Source organism: Corella eumyota, chromosome 1 (assembly GCF_963082875.1).
Source record: "Corella eumyota chromosome 1, kaCorEumy4.1, whole genome shotgun sequence".
In the NCBI taxonomy this organism is placed as follows: Eukaryota; Metazoa; Chordata; class Ascidiacea; order Phlebobranchia; family Corellidae; genus Corella; species Corella eumyota.
In genome coordinates, this window is record NC_137490.1 from 6,949,535 (window position 1) to 6,969,236 (window position 19,702).

At 32.3% G+C, this 19,702-nt stretch overlaps 1 protein-coding gene across 3 annotated transcripts; it reads left to right on the forward strand.

The window, feature by feature from the left end:
• Positions 1–1,648: 1,648 nt before the first annotated feature.
• Positions 1,649–19,602, forward strand: LOC145754953 (uncharacterized). 3 transcript variants are annotated; one of them, XM_082571133.1, is made up of 16 exons: positions 1,649–2,436; positions 3,521–3,611; positions 6,206–6,293; positions 7,082–7,230; positions 10,887–10,988; positions 11,179–11,271; positions 11,377–11,479; positions 13,341–13,444; positions 13,864–14,002; positions 14,197–14,287; positions 14,989–15,108; positions 15,432–15,557; positions 16,999–17,121; positions 17,851–18,027; positions 18,244–18,353; positions 18,542–19,602. In XM_082571133.1, the coding sequence occupies exons 1-16, from the start codon at positions 2,361–2,363 to the stop codon at positions 18,767–18,769; spliced, it is 1,920 nt and encodes a 639-aa protein (XP_082427259.1). In that variant the 5' UTR covers positions 1,649–2,360; the 3' UTR covers positions 18,770–19,602. The 3 variants fall into 3 exon arrangements, with proteins under 3 accessions (XP_082427259.1, XP_082427276.1, XP_082427268.1); XM_082571150.1 differs by having other exon boundaries at positions 18,560–19,602; XM_082571142.1 differs by having other exon boundaries at positions 1,652–2,436; positions 11,194–11,271.
• The last annotated feature ends 100 nt before the right edge of the window (positions 19,603–19,702 follow it).

Here is a 19,702-nt window from a genome sequence, read left to right on the forward strand (position 1 = left end):
AGTCTTTTTGTGGTAAACAGAAACATTAACATGTCCGGAAAAATAAAATAGCATTTTGTAAACATTAATGAATAATTGCATATCAAAAAATACGTTTATAAAAATTAACCTATGTGTATATGCATTAAGGTTAGGTACTTAATAATTGCATTAATGAAATTTTTACTAATAAAAAAAACATTCTTTTAAGCACACATTAATTCCTTGTTTAACTTTTTTATATTTTTGGTTAAAAAAGATAACAGTAAATGTCGCAATACTGTTAAATTTTTCATTTACTTAATTTTTATATAAATATCGGCATATAAACCGATGCAAGGGTAGATTTGTGTAGTGTCGGTTTCCTTTATTCAACATTGAGTAATCGCTTCAGGAATGTAAAGGCGTAATCAAATATTTGTCGATGTCACGGCATAACGGCCCTGAATTTTACGTTGATTTAGAAAGAACACAGTTATCCATTATTCTCTATTCGAAACATTAAAGACTCTATTTTAAATTGCCAAGAAAATCATTCTGTAGAGATGGATATAAAAAACGTTCAGAAAGTGAATTAATATTTTTAACAAGACTTTTATAACAAGTAAATCTAATAACAATAGTAGAATGGTATACCAACTAAAAGTCTCTTGGAACCAAATCGATTATTAAAAGTTAAAAGTACAGAGAGCGTATTAATCATTAAATTTAAAACGAATACAGTTTTTTAGTAATATCGTAGTGCTGTTTTTTGTACCTAAAACACTAACATCACTTAGGTGACTAGATCACTTCTTCAATAAACAGGTATGTAGTTTGGCTCAGCCTTCTTTTCTAGTTTCAGAACCGACAACACGATTGCGCTAGAGATCTACACTCTAAAACTTAACTTGCTAGGCAAACAAAGCACTTTTTAAAAACAAAATAAATGAACAAAATTGGTAACAAAGTAAATTGCTCACAGTTTCGCATGTTAACGTGAAACTATTAAAAACCATTTATTGACTTGTTAATGTTAACATAGTTCATGCAGACGTTCTTCTTTTTGAAGTTTTATTTAAACAAGATAACCTATTTTTATTAATAATATGTTAGGTTACCAACTGAACAAGTAAAAAATGTTGTGCAAAAAGCCGCTTCGTAGCATAATGATTCATCTTTTGTGATAAAAATAGTACACATTCGAATGTATTACTATTTTTAAACCCTTATACCACAGTCATTTTTCAGTTTGTTGTACTGAAACTGGTCGCAGGTTACGTCCTCGGTTAACGATTTAAAATCGAGGCAATTAATTGTTTTGCAACAAAATGTACAGAAAAAAAATTATTTTAATGCAATACTCTTTAGCTTTTTAGAAACAAATCAGTCGAACTTCTATTTGGATATAAATTACCGTTCCTATTCGTGTGTGTGCCGCGTGCGCACATAGCGTGGCGTTCTTCTGTGTTACGTCACAAGTGTGAATGAGCAGTTCCGCACAGAAAGAACGTCGAAAATGGTCGAAGCGTGACGTAAACTGGTTGTACGGTTTAATAGGTGGCTATTTTATGAGATAGCTGTGCCAGAGGCTAGGTTAAGCATTCGCTTTTTGTGGACTAGTACTCCACTTCGTCTGACATGCGGGACGTTGTATTTTGTATATTAATGGATAAGTATAATGTGAGTATAAACAAAACACGTTAACTGTATTTTAGAAAGACAACAACGTCGCACTTTCAACATAACTGTAAGAGAAAGTAGTAATAATGATAAACAGCGTTTATTCTTATATTATGGCAAGCTGCCAGGCTGTGTTAGTAAGTGTGGTTGTGAGATAGTAGTAGCATTTTAGTAGAAGTTCTAGGTTTGGGTAATTACTGTACTGCTAGCAGACCAAGGAAGTGCCAATATCGTTCAGCTAATGAAAGTTACAACTTTAAATTGTATAAACGATTTAAATCTCAAACTTGCTTGAATTTAAAATGCAGTTAGTCAATTGTTATTTTGTACCTACTATCATCTGTATCATATGTTTTAAAGTAATTTTTTGTTTGTTTTTTGTTATGTGGTAATACTAAAAAGGATATATATAATGCTATGTATGTGGCTACAGATAAATAAACAATTAATAACATTATGTTTGACAGTAAGCTAGTGTACTTCTAAATTATTACTATTTTATGTTGTTGTTAAGCTTACACACTGTCTGACTGTTAATGACCAAATCAGACAGCTGTTTTTTTAATGAGAAAGCCAAACTTGTGGTTTTACAGTAAAAATTTTAACAATATTGTACATCATTCTTGTTGTGTGGTTTTTACTAATGGTATATATATCGAAAAATATAAACATTATTTTGTGTTGTAACTAGAACGTTTATTAGGCATTAGATTTGTGCAATGGACAAGACTGTGTCTTCTTCATCTAACATTTTGGCAACAGCTATGTCTTCAGCTGAAGTCACATCTATTCCAGGTTAATATATTTTGAATTATCATTTCTAAAATAACACTTTATATCTATTATAACAACCTAATTTTTGGGTAATAGGTCCACGACTAATTTTATCAGTTTGTAAGGTATTAAAAAACCACTATTGGTTTAAGGTTTTTTCATTATTAAATTAAAAATGTTACGAATTAGTACTAATAGGCTATCTATAAAACTTTTTCTTTAACATTTAAAATCAAGTGCATTATAAAATTGTTTTTTTAAATACTTTAACTAGTTTCTCAATTAAAAAAATCAAATTAATTATAATAAAACAAGTTTTAAACAATAAATTATTTACTTATTTAAATAACTACTTATGCATAGCATGAGTGAAGGTGCTATAGTCCAATTTGCAGTTCAGTTAGGTTTATGTCACCTTTTAATATAATATGTAATTATAGCCTTACAGTTTCTAATGATCAAACTTGTTGGTTTATATATTTGAAATACTACACAATGTGAATGATTATGAATAAAAATTAAAAATTAATGGTTAAAAGTTCAAGAATCAAATGAGTTTATGTGAAAATTGTTTTTTTTTGTATACAAATATAAACTGTAAGATAAGGTAGAGTGGATTATGTTTAAACCTGTGGTTATAGGCTTAGTTGGCTTCATCAATAATTAATACAAGATAGACAACATTGACGCAAAAGTGTCATTAATAAGGCTTCTTTTTTGCTAATGACTCATCGGGCTTTAACAGTTTTTTATTGTACTTTGATATCCTATCTACAGTATGAATTATTGTGGTAAGAAAATATTTAAACTTAAAATAAAGTAAAGGCTGGTACTACATTTTAGAAATAAAAGCGGTCTAACTTATTATATTGAACTAGAAAACGTATAGAGTATCCATATACCAATTAAAAGACTATTAAATCCTACCTATGCTTAAATGTGTTAACATTATCTGTCGAAAATTTGAACTATGATCTACATTAACTATTTATTTAAAACACTTTAAGAATAAAAATATATTACGTTATTTGTTTTATTTTGATTGTACTGCAATATGTTAAACATCAAATTTTTTTTGCAATAACCACCTTTTTTACTTTTACAGGATCACCGAAACCTTCCACAGTGCAGCAAGTAAAAAGCGAAAGTTCATCTCACAGCCCAAGGCCTAGTATGTCTTTGAATCCGACACGGGGGTAAATAAACCTTATATTTAAAAAAGTTGCTGTAATTTTAGATCTTATCGCAGCATCGTTAAATAATCTTTTTTAGGTTAAACAGATTTAGTGCAATACACACTTTTAGCCAATTTAGATCCTTGCTTATTTTTTGTTAATTATTTATTACAGTTTTTTTAATATATTTTGTATGCTCCTTTAAAAAAAATGCTACAGTAATCTTACATAGTTTTGTTCAACTTTATACACTTTAACTTATTGATTAAATGCTACAGTTGGGACATAAATAATTGTTAAAAAGATCTTTTTATTGAGTTCAACTTCAACATTATATCATTTTAAAATTTGGTTTAATAATTTATCAGCTTATTGATTGGTATCAGGAATTTTACCAAAGAAAAATGTACATATACACGTTAGGCAACTTGACTAAATATACACATAAAAATGCTAAAGGTTAATTTGCCCGTACGTACCCGTTTGTAAATGTCACTAACCATTTAGACTATTTTTACTGTATTAACATAGCAAGGCGGGCCCTCAGCCATGTAGGATTTACAATTACCAAATTTATTAGATGTTTTGGGTGCCGGAATGCGGATATGTTGTGTGAAATATTACATCTCCAAAAAGGATGCTATTTCCTTTCCTAAGAGTGGCGCCGCTATAAATTTAAAAATAAAAATTTGGCTTGTTTTTGACTCTATTTTTTAAATTTGGTTGAAATACAGTGAAATTGACTTTGTTTTGTACACGTGTACAAATTTTATTATTCCATTAACTTACACAGAATTGTTCTTTTTGATTGAATAACAAAAAGTAGTATATATATATGTATATATTATTTAAAACGTGGTATGAAAAAACATAATTGGATAATAAAAGTTAAAAATAGTTGGCGCATTCATTTTTTTTTAACCACATGCATAATGTATTCTATATACAGTACCACATTTCAATAGCGATTAGTGAACAACCTTTTTAAATATTTTTTTTCATTTTTTACCCTTTTTTGTTAATGTATTTCGACGACATACGGTTCACAAAGCAAAAATGACATTTCGTGTCGCGCATATCCCATAAGAAAGTCAACTAAATCGATACATTCAGTTCACATACAACGTCATGTATACAAACATAGATGATCCTTATTAGGTCACGTGAATGTTTTTTATATGTCGCTGTAGAACCACGTCTTGGCATCTCAAGCGAGAGTGCTGTACGCTTTACCACGGTCTTCACCTCCGTGTGCATTATTCATGCAGCCTGCTTCTGTGCTTTAATTAAATTATGTGTCGCGTGAAGCCGTCGAGGCATTTTTTGGTATGCAAAAATATTTTATAAAAAAAAAACGTATTTAATTGTAAAATTTTGGCGATTTAGGGTAACATATAGTTGTACAGCCAGTCTTCAACGGCATCTTCGTAAAGATAAGGCTATCAAGTTTAGCGTAAACCCGTTAAAGGAGGCTTGTATTGCGCTATTCGATCAATTTGCGCGGTTGTTTATTCAGCTATCTCGTTCGGCGTGCGTGTACCAAATTGTTAAGTTTGTGTGCCAGCGCGTGCTCGACAACCCACGCAAATGTACGCATTGGTCATGGCACAGCGCCAAGGCACGTTGCGCTCATACAAGCGCTCTTTTTGCTCTTTATTTATTTCCACCCTTTCTCCTTGTTTCCGAGTATTTGTTTGGTTTAGTTAACTCGAGACGAATTCAACGTTGCACATAGTAAGCCGCTAATGGTGCAACAGCACGGCGCGCCGATCCCACGCATAACTCCATAATAACGAAGATTGGCTAAAACGTGACAGTTTCTGAGCAATAATATTCAATTCGCGACCGCAAGGGAACGAAATAATTTGGCAATTTCGTTTCAAAAACAATCTAAATCGTCGCAAACTCGGCGTTGAGGTTATTGTGTTATCCATACAAAGAACCCTTTTGTTGGCCATCTCCCCATTTCGCGCTAGCCTCTATTATTTCGACTGGGCCGCGAAACCGCGAATCCTAAACGAACGAACGAGCGAAACGGCGCGTGATGTCCGTGACGTCATAATTGCCATCTATTTTTACGTCGTGATTGTGCCCGGAGGCGCGCTCCGACGCGTTTTTCCACGCTTCGGCGAACGTCCCTTTTTGGTTTGTTTTTAATGACGCACAGAATGGCTGACGTATGCGTCATCATAAACACAACCGTGTGTGGGCGTTCATGCGGATCGAGAAAGCTTTCAAACATAGGAGTTAGGTAAAGAACGGGCATTTTCAGCAGTTCCTTGTTCCAGGTTTAACGCATTTTGTAATACCAAAAAACGCTGACTTTGAAAACTCAACCCGTTGGGTGATTAATTGTGCAATCCAAACAAAATTAAAGTCGTGCCATAACGTAGCAATGGTTTTGCCAGGCAAAAATATTTGCAAAATGCCGCCTATGAGTAAAAAGCTGTGCGCATTTCCATATCGTTATATCAACTGCAATTTTTAGCCCATACCACATACTTATTTAGCAACTCGGGTATTTTTTGTAAGATTCAAGTTTTACGCCCACGCGTTGTGACAAATAAACTATTCACGTTGTTGTTTTGTTACGTTGTTGTTTTGTTACGTTGTAGAACCCTTATGAAGATAGCAAGTACTGAATCGATGGATATAAGTGACCATCACGTCGCAACACACGTCCTACGCAAACAAATGTCACAGGTAACAAAATGCAAATTTATTTTTGGAATGATAGTATTTTGTCTTCTTTTTTACCCGTTTTTGCTATTTTTAAACATCCCAATTTACAAAATTGTGCCTTTTTGCATTTTTTTTCAATTTAGTGCTTATTTTGTTTTAAATACAATTTAAATAAAAACAACCTAAAATAGCTGTACCGTGAATAATTTATTTTATCTTTATATTTTTTTGATAAAATGCAACGAAAATAGCATCTCAATTTTCTAGTTTTAAGTCTTGTGACGTCGAACACCTTTTTAAGAATTTCGACTTCTTCTAAATTTAGACTTGGTTGTTTTTTTTCGGTACTGAAAAGGGTATTTTACACAGGGCCGTTTTTGTATCAACTTCTATTGTGTAGCAAATTAGAATCCTATTGCGTAATGTCTGTCATAGGTGATAGTATATGTCATGTTCCCAAATATGGAATTTTTTTCGGGGCTTTAAAAACAGTTTCACTATCCATGTATTATCAAAAAATAAAGAAATTTAATTAAACGTTTACCGAAAATAAATAATTTTTTTAGGATTAGCGTAAATTAGTTTTGTATTTTAAAAGAATTTTTTTTTCTATATTTTCGAACTATAAATTTAAATTTGTTGGGTAAGTAAATATTTTCCTAGTATCAAGTAACAAAAAGTTTATGAAAGTGTGGTTAAAAAAATGTATTTTTATGAAGTGTAGAGTACATTATCCGATTCTACGATTCAAATGAGCGGTCGAAAAAAACGAAGTTATTTTTACATTTCGGCTTTCTTTTTTCTCACAGGATTCCGACGCGGCAGGTAGTCCGAGACCAGCTGCTGAAACAAGCCAAGTAGCTGCAGCAAGCACCAGTCAACAACAACAGCAGCATCAATACAGTAGAGAAGAAGAGATACAGGAAAAACCGGCTGTTTTGCATCCCGCTGAATCAAGGTAAGCAAGTTTTTTTTTAACGAAAACTTTACAGTGTTGTTAGTTAAAACGACGTAAAATTAAAAAAAGGTAATTTATAATTATTCCTCTGCTAGTTTCGCGTTATTTTTTAAACTTACTGGTAAAAGTTATCTTTTATTTTAATAACTTTAGGTTGTTTTTAATGTAACCAGCTTGTGAATTAATTTGATACAGTTGTTTTATAATAATAAATATTACTTTTGTTGTTTACTTTTGCCGGTGGAAAGTTTTAAAATAACGAGCAAAAATAAACGGTCTTGTGTTGTTATTAATCTGACGTTTATTGTGAGAATAGACATTTAAACTTTGGTTGTATATTTTGCGTTTATTTGGTGAGGCTTTCATAATCATTTCTCTTACTTTGCGGGTCCGCGTGTTGACAGATGTTTAAAATCTAATTAGTATCACGATAGGTATGAAGAATTTGAATATACCAATGAGTATGACCTTAACAAGTAAGCTGGAAAACAAATTAGCATAATGATTTATGGCACTTTTTGGTTGTGTAACATATTTTATTTACGTTAATGACATGTGGGTTCTAATTTTTTGCTAGGTTAAAACACTCATCAACCTAGAATTATTCAGTAAAACAAGCAAATCATTAAAAAAATAAAAATTAGTGAATTTTAATTAAAAATAATTAAGTAAAGATATGTGTACGATTTTCTATTAAATTTTTTTTCTATTAAAAAAGTAATAACAATGTTATCAAGTCAAGTGCGTTTATTCGGTCCAAATTGACTCATAATAAATATTTTTAATGCTTTAATTTTTTTTATTACCGCAATGGAAATCCCCATTATGAATTACTGAAAGCCACAAGTTAAACTTATTACAATAGTGATGTTTTTTCAACGGCCTTTATTTTTTGTTTTATCGAAACTGTGTCTAAAATCGAACGTCTTTTTAGATCCTCAAGTCGCGTAAACACGACCCGTGGTAGTTTATATTATATTACGCTCTTATAGGAACCATGTATAAACAGATCGTTCATCTTTTTTGTCGATAAAGTTATCGCACGTGGGAGAAATGTTAAGACTTTGTCGCAATAATTATTTCAAACCACACAGGATCTATATAAACAAATCAAGTGCTACGTAGTACACTGATATAAAGCGCTATAACAAAACACGGTTTTTGGTATTGTATATAAACATAATAAACAAGGGAAGGATATGGAGTTCGTAAGCCCCTATTACCCAAATGTGGGGTTAGTATGTCGATGTCGTGTTACTCATGGGATATCCTTACCCGGTTTTGGAATTTTTTTACCCAGATATAGAATATATTTCTGGGGCATGTAAAAAAAGATTCCATGTTTGTTACAATTTAAAATTTCTAGGCAGATTTTGACTCGGAAAATTTTCACGGCTTAAATATTGCGTAATTTCACGCCAGATACTTTAAAATGCGCGTGCTTTTTTAATTATAGAGGAAGCGTTACGTATATAGTGACAACGTACATAAAACGTGTGTCATTTGAACTATACCGACCAATTTTAGTCATTATTTGATAGGCTATAGAAAAACACAAAGTAATCTGAGCGTCGCTCTTACTGGAAAGCGCTAATTACTATACCGTATTTACTATACCGTTTGTAGTGTATTACTGTACCACAGAAAACTTTTTTCTATGACGCATTAATGTCCTGGGGCGCAAAAAATAAACGTGAGATAATCTGTTAGTGATGTAAATTCTTGCATAATATGTGGATTCTGCTTTGCATAGGTTTAAATGGTTTTACTACCATGTAAACAAAAAATCTTCTGAGTGGCCATTTCACCAAAACAAAAAAAATCATTTTATTACCCATTTTATTCTAAACCCCTTCTAAAAAAAGCTCTTAAATTTTCCAAAAAGGGTTACACCAAAATTTCGGTTAAAAATCGTCGTTTAATTTTCGGTTAAACGTAAATGTTTATTCGGTTAAATGTTCTTTGCTGAAGTGGTGGAATACCGGTTGAAAGTGCATTTGCGTAATTGGCAATAAGATATGCACCGTGTTTTTTTAATTACACGCCGCGTTGGTATGACGTTGTTTGCCGTATTTAACCTTAATTCGGAATAAATTATTAATTGAGGTTCACAATGTTCGATGTGCAATCGAAATGTCATCTAGTGTGCTATATACTGATTTGTTTAATCATTAAATTGGAAATTTTGCTTAAAAATGCAAGCGGTATATGTGCTCCCTTTAACCTTATTATAAAAGAAATTTGTTAAATTCTTGTCTTTTTTTCGGGACTTCTCATGTATTTAAATAATATTTTTGAATACTATATGTTGTATTGTAATATTAACCTGTCAGAATTCTACTAAATTGCTTGTCGTAATATGATTACAAAAAAAATACCTCGTTATAATTAACCTTTGCGCTACAAACGAAGCTTTTGTTTTTTATAGGGGACTGTAAAATTGGACATACAAAACTATATATCGCCCTTTGAGCTACAGTATATAAAAATATCACATTTGTGTGTGTTAATAAAAATTTCCTTTTACACCAGTCGTGGCGATATTTTAAGCATTCTACTGCGCGAAAGTTATTCAGTTTAAGTTTCATCTTAATTCAATACCAACTTTAAGAAATTTTTATTCACATTCAATAGAGCAATACATAAAATGCAGCAAACCGTGGCCTATGACGTCAACAAGCTCTTTAAAACAGTGCCATGCAATTGTCATTTTTTTGTGTTGTGCCGAATGCCGAGTCGGAGTTTACGTCTGAACCGCGACTTCGGTTCGCGATTTACGCATTTGCGGTCGCCTAATCACCGCGTTATTTGATTAGCTTGATTACCGCCTTAAACCGGCCGGGATTGAATTTATATCGACGGTAATTTGAGTTCCTATGTTATTAAGTGGCACACTTTATTCGTGGAAATTGCCCTCGACTGTTGTATAGTAAAAAGCAATCGGAAGCCGCAAGAATGGGATTTAATTTGTGGGTTTACATTCTTGTTGTCTGTACTTTTTAGTATTCGTTGAAAACATTCATGTGGTAATCATCTTATAGTTTTTTCGTGAAACTTTCTTACTTTCGTTTTTGTTAAGTGTTTTTGAATGCTGGTGTATTTTTAATAACAAAGTGTTGTGAATGTGAGGTTAACATTATTCTTAATTCGACATATAAAAAAATTAACCATCTGTATAAAAACACAAAAAAGTTTCAATGAAACTGATATTAATTGCATTTTTAGCAATTAAAATGTGCCATGTATTTTTCAGCGATTTCTTCCTACGAAAAATCTAATTAATCACGTTATATAAATAAATATTCCATCGTTTTTTTGTTTGCGTTGTTCTACCATTTCTAAAGTTAAACATCTCGTGTTTCGTGGTTTTGGTCGGTACGTTCCTTCTATAATAATATTTATATTTCATCGAAAATTGAAAAAATCACGTGAACCTAAAACGCGTAAATATAGTGACGTACTGGTTTTTAGTTTTCTAAAAAGTTTTTTTAATGGTAATTCCAACTAAAAGCTTAATCAAATATTTTCAATGACTAAGCAATTTGAAAAAATGAATTGTTCTGTAATTTTTAACGAGTATAAATTTTGTTTTGTTAGTTGTAGCAAAAATATAGAAAAATATTCAAGTCAATAAATGAGTTTATTTTTTCGAGCAGACCTGAAGCTAAGGAACCCCATATTTTGGTGACCCCGCCTGCCTTTGCCCCACCAGTGAATGGTGATAATCGAATGCCAATGCTTCTTTACAGTAACGAAAGGTAAGCTTGTTAAAAAAAGGAAAAAGAATGTTTGTATTTTGTAGCTAATAAATGTATTAAAATGTAAAGGTCTATGTTTTATGTTTTTTATAAATATTTTTGCATATTCATGTTAAGAAAAGGTAGTATTTTAAGGGTACTGGTTGATATATTGTATAATTTGATACCGATAAGATTTATTTTATTAAAGTTTAAATATTTACAGAGGCGAACCGATGATGGGATCACTTCCAATGAACCTTCGACTTTCTAAGTCATATAAACCAGAAAACAAAATCGAAAAGTAAGTAGAAAACTTGTTAACACAGCTCTTACTATTTTTTGTTAGGCCTGCATTTAATTTACCAGATTTTTTTCTATTTATTTTTTTATGTTTTTTAATATTTAGGCCAAACGATGATACGACTTATCCAATCACATGTGGACATATCGGTGGAGATCTTATTTGGAAAAAATTTATTTGTCCGGGCATAAATGCTAAATGCGTTAAGGTAATTTAAGTAGGATTTTTACTTGATACCCAATATTTTCCCTAACCTTATATATAAATTTATTGTCTAATGGCTCAAAAAAAATTATAATATTTTATTATTATGAAAAAAGTGTATTTTGGTTTAAAATTTGTTTTTAAATTTTTTTTTTGCATACTAACTTAAATTATCAGTCGTAGACCCAACTTATCTCCCCTTGTAATAAAATATCCCGAATTATTTAAACACAAAAATGCGTGACGAGAATTTCTCTTATAAAGCTTAACGTAGATAAACAAATTTTCGGCACTCTTCGAAATCCAACAAATTCCTGGAACTTGGAACGTTTTGAATATTTTTCTCCTGTATTTAAATAGGGCGTTATATAAAGCATCTTCGCACGGCCGATTTGGCCTGTGCCTACATAGAATTTGTTATTTTTGTTGCGATTTTATCGATATATCGAGTTTTTTGACTCGTTAAAAATGCAAACGTTGAAGGTCACGTGATCTCGCTTCTTGTCCACGTGGTTCGCTTGTTTATTTAAATGACGCGATTTCGAAAACGAAGAAATCGAATATAAATGTACAGACTACTGCGCACTTGTATCTTGGGTAAATGCCAGAGGTCGGGCCTTCGGTTATTTAGTATTCGCGAAGGTCGCCGCAAAATCGTGTGCTTTTGCCAACTATTTTTAACCTGAAACGTTGTTGGTAACCTTTCACGGGCTTCAGAATTGAGACTGCAGACTACTCCTATCTTTGCCCGCATCGCCGCATACACCAAAACACGAATAAGCGGCAACGCATCGGTCCCGCAACATATAAATTTGCAAAATCATGGTTATACCATCAACAAGCAAACTTTGCCGACGCCGTTTAATATTTTGTATTTATACCTCTCCATTTAAAATGCAATCAATATAACATTAGGTCGGAAAAATGTTCAAATTTTGAATATCCGATGTTGCTATAAGTAAATTAGGCTTAAGCGAGTTAATACCCATTTCTTAGTTATACTGTCAACACAAAAGTTTAGTGTGCTTTTCTATCACCCTATCAGCATAGTTTAGCATAGATAAAAACGGATCAATTACAAAAATGTTCGCGAATAGTTGAAGCGGCCCGCGCTGCTGTAATAACATTAAGCTGAACCCTTAAATGTCGTAGTGAGTTTTCTCTAGAGACACGCAAATGCGTCATAGCAAGAGACTAAATGCGTCAGCGAGCAGTTACCGTAATTAAACGCTTACACTTCCTTTTAAATGCTGGCCTATGCAACATTTTACAAAGCGCGATGTGTGATGCGGTATTAGAGGCATGCTACCGCGTATTATAAACGATTTTAAAAATATATGATCACGTGACTTTATCCCATGGTAATATTCTCTACTATGTTGTTTTGAACTCTTTTTGGAGCGCTTTTTGTAAGGATTTTTATTATAGTTTAGGGATTTATCATACGCTTTAAGTCGGCGTAATTGCGAGTGCGATTATAGGATTTTACGCGGATAAGTGCAAGTCTTTTTTTGCGTCGTGATATCTTTTAAAAACAAGGTCTTTGTCCGCGTAATAATCCCTCGGCCCTTTTCTCCTGTGCACTTAACCGCGCTGTCTGGCTTACAGTAAATCGATCACGGTCGCAGGAACGTGAAAACAGCACGGCCGAAGCAAAAACAAAATTTTTGCCCAAAATAACCGAAATTCAATCCTCGGCGGTATAGATATTTTTACGGCGAAGCTGCAGCCCCTAAAAATAGATTCTTAAATGTCAAAAACAATAATAAAATTGCTATGTTAATTTTGCGAACGCATTTCTTCCATGTTTCATTTATTTTTACATGTACATTAATAATAAACGAAACTACATGATTTTAATCTAGAGAGGAGACGAGTTATACACCCCGAAAGAATTTGTGAATCTTGCCGGGAAATCAACGCTCAAAGACTGGAAGCGAGCTATCCGAATCGATGGTGTTATGCTAAGGTAAATGAACGGTTAACCAAACTTTTTCTTTTTGTCATTTCGCATAAACGTCAAAGTTAACATTTATACCCACCAAAAATTTGTGTTTGGTATTTTCTAACATTTAAATTGCTATTAAACAAATTGTACCATATTACATTTACTAATATTTTGTATAAGGCCACAAATTTTTTTCCAACCTTTAAAAAGAAAAACTTTATTCTGACAATTAACATTTAGAGACCTCAAATTAAAAAAAGTTTTCGATACTTAACATTTTTTTCCGTTTATGCGTAAGCACCTTTTTTAAAGTATCATATTATGTTGTTTTGGTTTTTTTACCATTGAACCCCAAAGTCATGCCAAAAAAAATCGCAGAAAAAGTTTTTGGTTAAAAAATTTTAGTCACGTGTTTAAACCGAGCACGTGTTTTTACTTAGACGAATGATCGAGAACGGAGAACTTAATTATTACGACCACGAGAATAATTGCTCGAACCAGTGCCGAAGCAACAAGAACGCTTCGTTCGATAATCCCGGAGAAAGATCTTTCGATGATCCGAGGGAGTCTGCAAGAGAGGTGAGGTTCCTGTGACGTCATAATTTTTCATGTTTTTGGTGGAAGATTAATCAATAAATATAGAACATTTTTGTTTTGGCTTTTTCTTTAAATTTTTTTGCAAAATACTTCAACCCCGTTAGATTTTATAATTTTTTTTTAATTTTTTTTTTTTTAATTTTTTTTTTTTTTAATTTTTTTAATTTTTTTTGCAGCATTCGATGGATCACGTGAGAGCACATTCGGAGGAGTCGAGTCATCCGAGTGTCCACCACAAACGACATACTAATTACAAATCACTGGACAGTAAGTTTTATGCTGATTTTGATATTTTCTCGGGCTTAGGCTTATGTTTTTACATATTTAGCAAAATTTAAAAAATGTAATGATCTTATGATAATTAAAAATTTGTTTTTGCGCGTTGAGTTATTCTATTTTTATCATTTTACCTTCTTCATTTTTTGCATAGGTAACCTGCCAACGATTTGCGTTTAATCGTCTACTTTAAAAACAAACGCATTCAGTTTTCCCCTGTTACCCCTAATACATAAAATCTTCTAAAATTTTTCCATTACGTGCCTTATTTACCCCGCTTATGAGATGCGTGGGCATATTTGTGTTGTATGTACGCTTACAAAATACCAATATTTTTGGGGTGATTCGGTTTGTTGTATTTAAATTAGGCGCCGGGGGGTTTTGGGACGTGCTTTGTAATATATGCACGGGTACTTTTGTGTTCTTCGAATTTGCAAAATCATCAATTAGGGAAATTTTCAAAGCTCTCGTTTTTCAAAAATTTTTTTTTGACTTTGTTTTATATTTCAAAAAAAAGATTTTTTTTAAATGCTTTGTATTTTTTTTAATTGTCATTTTTCGGTCATTACATTACAAACTAACCCAAACATAAAAAATACTTAAAATTAAAAATTGGATATTAAAACTATCTAACTTTCAGTGGTAAAGAAAAATAAGTTAAATCTTTTTAAATTTTGAATGTTTGTTAATAGACATGGGGGCAAGTGGGAGTATTGAACGTTCGAGTTCTGAAGATAGCGGTCATGCAGCATCACCTCATCTTGATGGAATGATAATGAGGGATGTACCTGCTACCATAGATAAAGCACAAGGTAAGTGTGATTGTTAATAATCTTGTGGCGTGTGTTTGTGGAACTTGTTTTTTTTGTTATTGTTTCCTTTTTTTAAATGTTTTTTGTATGTGTGTTTTTTGCGATTGTTAATTTTTTTATGTGTGTTTAGGTAGTTGTGATTGTTTCTTACTTGTCTATTTCATAGGGTTGTGTATATAATTGTAAATTATGCTTGTTCATGTTGTTGTATTCCTCTGTATTTGTTTTCATTTCTTACAACATTTTCCAAATGTGATCTTCAAATTTTATTTTTCTATAAATTCTAATTTTAAATTTTACTAAACAATTTTTTATTTTGTTAGACTTGTATCAGTTTTGGAACGGTGTAACAAGAATGGGATTGTTTGACGATATAGCACGTGATGCAATGACACAAATCAAGAACATTCACAGCAAAGCAAAACTGAGTGGTCACATTAGCTTGGAAGGTAACATTTTTTAATCAAAATTTTTTTAATGCAGTTTTTTTAATCAAAAAAATCTTACTATGAGGAGGCCATAATGCTTCAAGGTGTTCTTTCTCTCTATATTTTGGTAATGATTGTTTTTTTTGACATGCTTAGGTTGGATTTTTTGATGGCCATTATCCATTTTTTTTACGCCTAAAATTATCTATTTTAAACCCGAATGACCATGCCACATCCAAGCCTAGTTTAAACAAAAAAAAACAGAATTACGTCCCGGAAGAAATTAATAATTAATGTCGAAATATTCGAAAATCAATAAAGCTGTGATGGAACTTTAACTAAGCCTTATTCTTGGTAATGAAAACTCGTTACATTTGTTACGTAACAATCGCACGTGATTTGCCATGAATCAGAGCGCAGGGGCGTGTTGTATTTGCCAATCAAACACACTTGCCCACGTAACTGACATCTTGCGTGTGTTTTGTGCCGTGCCAAACGTGTTTGAATAGCGGGAACAAAGTATGGAAATAGACCATCATTCCCATTGTGGAATAATATTTGCTCGTTTTTTTTATTATTATTTTATGTTCGGTAGTTAGGTTATGACGCAGTTTTTGTCTAAAAATATCAATTTTCTAAACTTTATGTTTAAATTGTTATGCTCACAATAAAACCGCAAAATGAATTAAAAAAATCTGACGTTTGTTGTTTTCCTCAAAATGGTGGTAAGGACAATAACGTAGTAAATTTCTAAAAATATATAAAACACTTTTTTGGCATTGGTAATAATTTTGAAGCCTGAAAAATACGTTAAAAACCTAAACACTGTATGTATAGCCTTTAGAAAAAAGTTATATTTTCTTGTAAATAAATACGGTTATCGAATTTCGCAATGCTTAGCCTATATTTTATGCAAATTCTTTTTTGTGGCCTAGCCTTATCCATAACCAAAATAATTCCAAAAATAGACTAAGTAACGTTAAATCACGTTTAAGCTGGCAACTGATGCGTAAAAACAGCGCCATGCCTCGCGATATTTATCAAAATGACATATCACGTATTGTAAATTAGTGGTCTGGCAATTTTAATAAAGTTTACATTAAAAAAAATTATAAGGCGAGTTTTAAATTAAGGGTTTTCGGTATGTTTATAAGCTGTGCCCTTTTTATGCTATTTACATTTGACCCTGTGTTGTAAAAATGATGATTATAATGCCCCCTGCCGTTGTGATAAAACATTAAACTGCGTAGGTAAACCCACAGTTGTTAATTTTTAACGCCATGAATAACTCCTTTGCGTTTTATAGCTCAAAATATCACCTATTAATTTTTTTAATTTTTTGGAATGGGAAAATTTGTATTTATTTTTGTAAAAAAAAAAATGTTTTTTTTTTGCATATTTACACTAAGGCATAACACATTTAAATACATCAGTTTTTTTATAACAAGATTTTTTGTTGCAGACGCTGTGATGATGACCAATTTGGTGAACAGTTTGGAAATGTTCCCGAGTATACATTACAAGATGTCCCAACATAAACACAGTGTCGAGAAACAGGCCGAGGAGTCGAATCACACCATACAAGGTAAAACTGATTGCAGTAAAAACAGTATTTCAACCTGTTATTTCTTATTAATACTATTATTAGACTGCTTTTTAATAGAAGCATGGAATACATAGAAAGATTTTTAACGACCGGGATAAAATTAGTTTTTTCGGCTAAATTTAGTGTCGTAAAATCATAAATTAATGTGACTGACGTATTATGGGATCAATGTATACATGCGTGTATATCTAAAATTATGGTTCGTACATTTTATTTTAAATTTGCGTAGGTTACATACATAAAAATAACTTTCTGTATCGTGATGTAAATAAAGCATAACTGGTTTGGCGTGTTCAGTTTCATTATATTTCCGTTTGTATTTACAGCATAAGCGACCGTTTGAAATAGCCTTATACGAAAAAGGTCATTTTTAACAATGCCGATAAATCAATTTTGCGCTTAATGTAGGTCATTGTTAAAACGAACTTGGCATTATTAAAGGTTGCTACGTCAGACTATTATAATCATTACGTACAAAAAGCTCAAATATTGGGTCTATAACGTTATATTGCTCGTAAATCATTACGGCCAAACTTTATATGATTTATATGGGGTTGTATAGTGTAAAAGTAAACAAGCGATTTTAAACGAATATTTGATAAAATCGAACATAGGATCATTTATTTTTAAGTTTTATAATACTTTTCCTAATTTTTGTTTTAATTTTCTAAAACTAAAAAAAAAATTTAAAACAAAAATTGTTTACAGAATTGGAGAACAGACTGGCCGAGGAAAAAAAGTTGGAGCAAGATTTAAAGAGGAAGAGACGGGATGCTGAGAGCGTGATCAGTCTGACTCCCTCCGAGAAACGACAGAAGAGAAATATCACCAGATTGGTGAAGCAAAATGCTGTGACCGAAAATCATAGAGTTTCTGGTCTTACAGGTAAAATAATAACTTGGTAATTTGGCTATATTTAGAAGCTACCTTAAAATTCGTGCTATTTTTTTATACACACGATTTATAACGGTTCACATAAAAAAGTAAGAAAATGTTATCTTTTAAAAAAAAAAAAATTGGTGTATGTTGCAAGGTAAAAAATTTTTTTTTTGACTTATTGATTTTTTCTCGATGTCATTTTTTTACTTTATTTTTTTTTAGGTACCTCGTCGTCTAACGTTGCCCAACGACTGAGTGACAGTGTCATTTTTTCCGCCACCTCTGCTTCTGGTGCGAGACTACCGCAACGAGAGTTGTGGCCTCAAATACAGGTTCATATTTAAATAAAATTACAATTCTTATCAAAATCATTCAGTAGGCGTTTAAAACACATTACAATGTTAAAGGTCGATTGGGTTTGCATTTTAACACGACGCCTTAGGTTTGAGATGTATTTGACCCTTACCTAACTTTGTGGGCTGCCTGCCCTTAATACTGTTTGTTATTTCTCTCAATAAAGCTTCAACCTTCCATCCAGGCCGCTTCGACGCAAATGGCAAGAATGAACGTCAGCGGTGCCGCTATCTCCGCCATTCCGCCTATGTTCTTCAGCAACCACCCCAACATACACACCTCGTCCGATAACTTTCCTGCCTCGGCCCTCCACCCAGCTTACATTGCCTCGCAACAGCAGCAGCTAGCGGCCGCGGCGAGCCAGCGCGAAAGCACACAGTCTCCGAAAAAGTGATCGCCGCTCGCTGGAGCTTGGCGGCGAATTTTTCGCTTTAGCAAATTTGACATCCCTGGTATGGTTTCGACTTTTTTTCGGAGGCTGCTATTTTTTTTTCAAGCACCGATTTCTGTAATTTTTTTTATTTGGTGATACTGATCTTACCAGCAGACAGACGATCTTTACCGACGCTGATAAGGATATAACTTTTCTTTTCTAATTTTTTATCTTTCTTGAAATGTAATCTCGATTATTGTATATCAACTGCGCTTATTTCTTTTTTTCCACGCTTGTTCCATTTACTTACGTTTTAGAGAGTATTCACATTTTATCTTTATTTACAAGATGATAATACGTCGGCGAAGTGGCGACGACGTTTTGTTTATGTGTCTTTTGCACTCGATTTAAGTTCAAGGTTTGTTGTCTGCAGTAGTAGTTGTAGATCCGCACTTGTTTTTTATTTTCGTTTTCGTCAAATTTTCTTGACTTTGTCACCGCCGCACGTGGGCAGTCACGAGTCGTTCGTAAATTTTAGAAAATTTTCTTTCTTGTTGCAAGATTTTGAGTTGAGTTTAAAACGATTTTGAATTTGTAACTTTGTAGTAAATTGTTATTAAGTATAACACTTTTGTATAATTATTATTTCGAAAAAGATTTATTAAACTTCTTTCGAACTTTTGAGAAGATTGAATTTCTAGTAAAGTAACATACAGCATAGCTTTTATTTCTTAATCATTTGATTTTTAAAACAGTTTTTGTTCATTTAAAACAAGGTTTTTGCAAGCTTGGCATTTTTTGCTTTCGCCTGTTTGTATTTCTTGTGTAATTTCTCTAATAAATATTGTTGTGAAAAAAAGTACCTTTTGTAACATAATTTGCCCTAAAGTCTTTTTTATAATAAGCCATACTTTATACATAATATTTAAGTAACAAGATTGTATAAAGGACACG

Coding starts and splice junctions, on each gene's coding strand:
- LOC145754953 (XM_082571133.1), top strand. CDS start 2,361: ATGGACAAGACTGTGTCTTCTTCATCTAACATTTTGGCAACAGCTATG. Junction 7,231..10,886: donor TTGCATCCCGCTGAATCAAG/GTAAGCAAGTTT, acceptor TTTTTCGAGCAG/ACCTGAAGCTAAGGAACCCC. Junction 18,354..18,541: donor AGTTGTGGCCTCAAATACAG/GTTCATATTTAA, acceptor CTCTCAATAAAG/CTTCAACCTTCCATCCAGGC.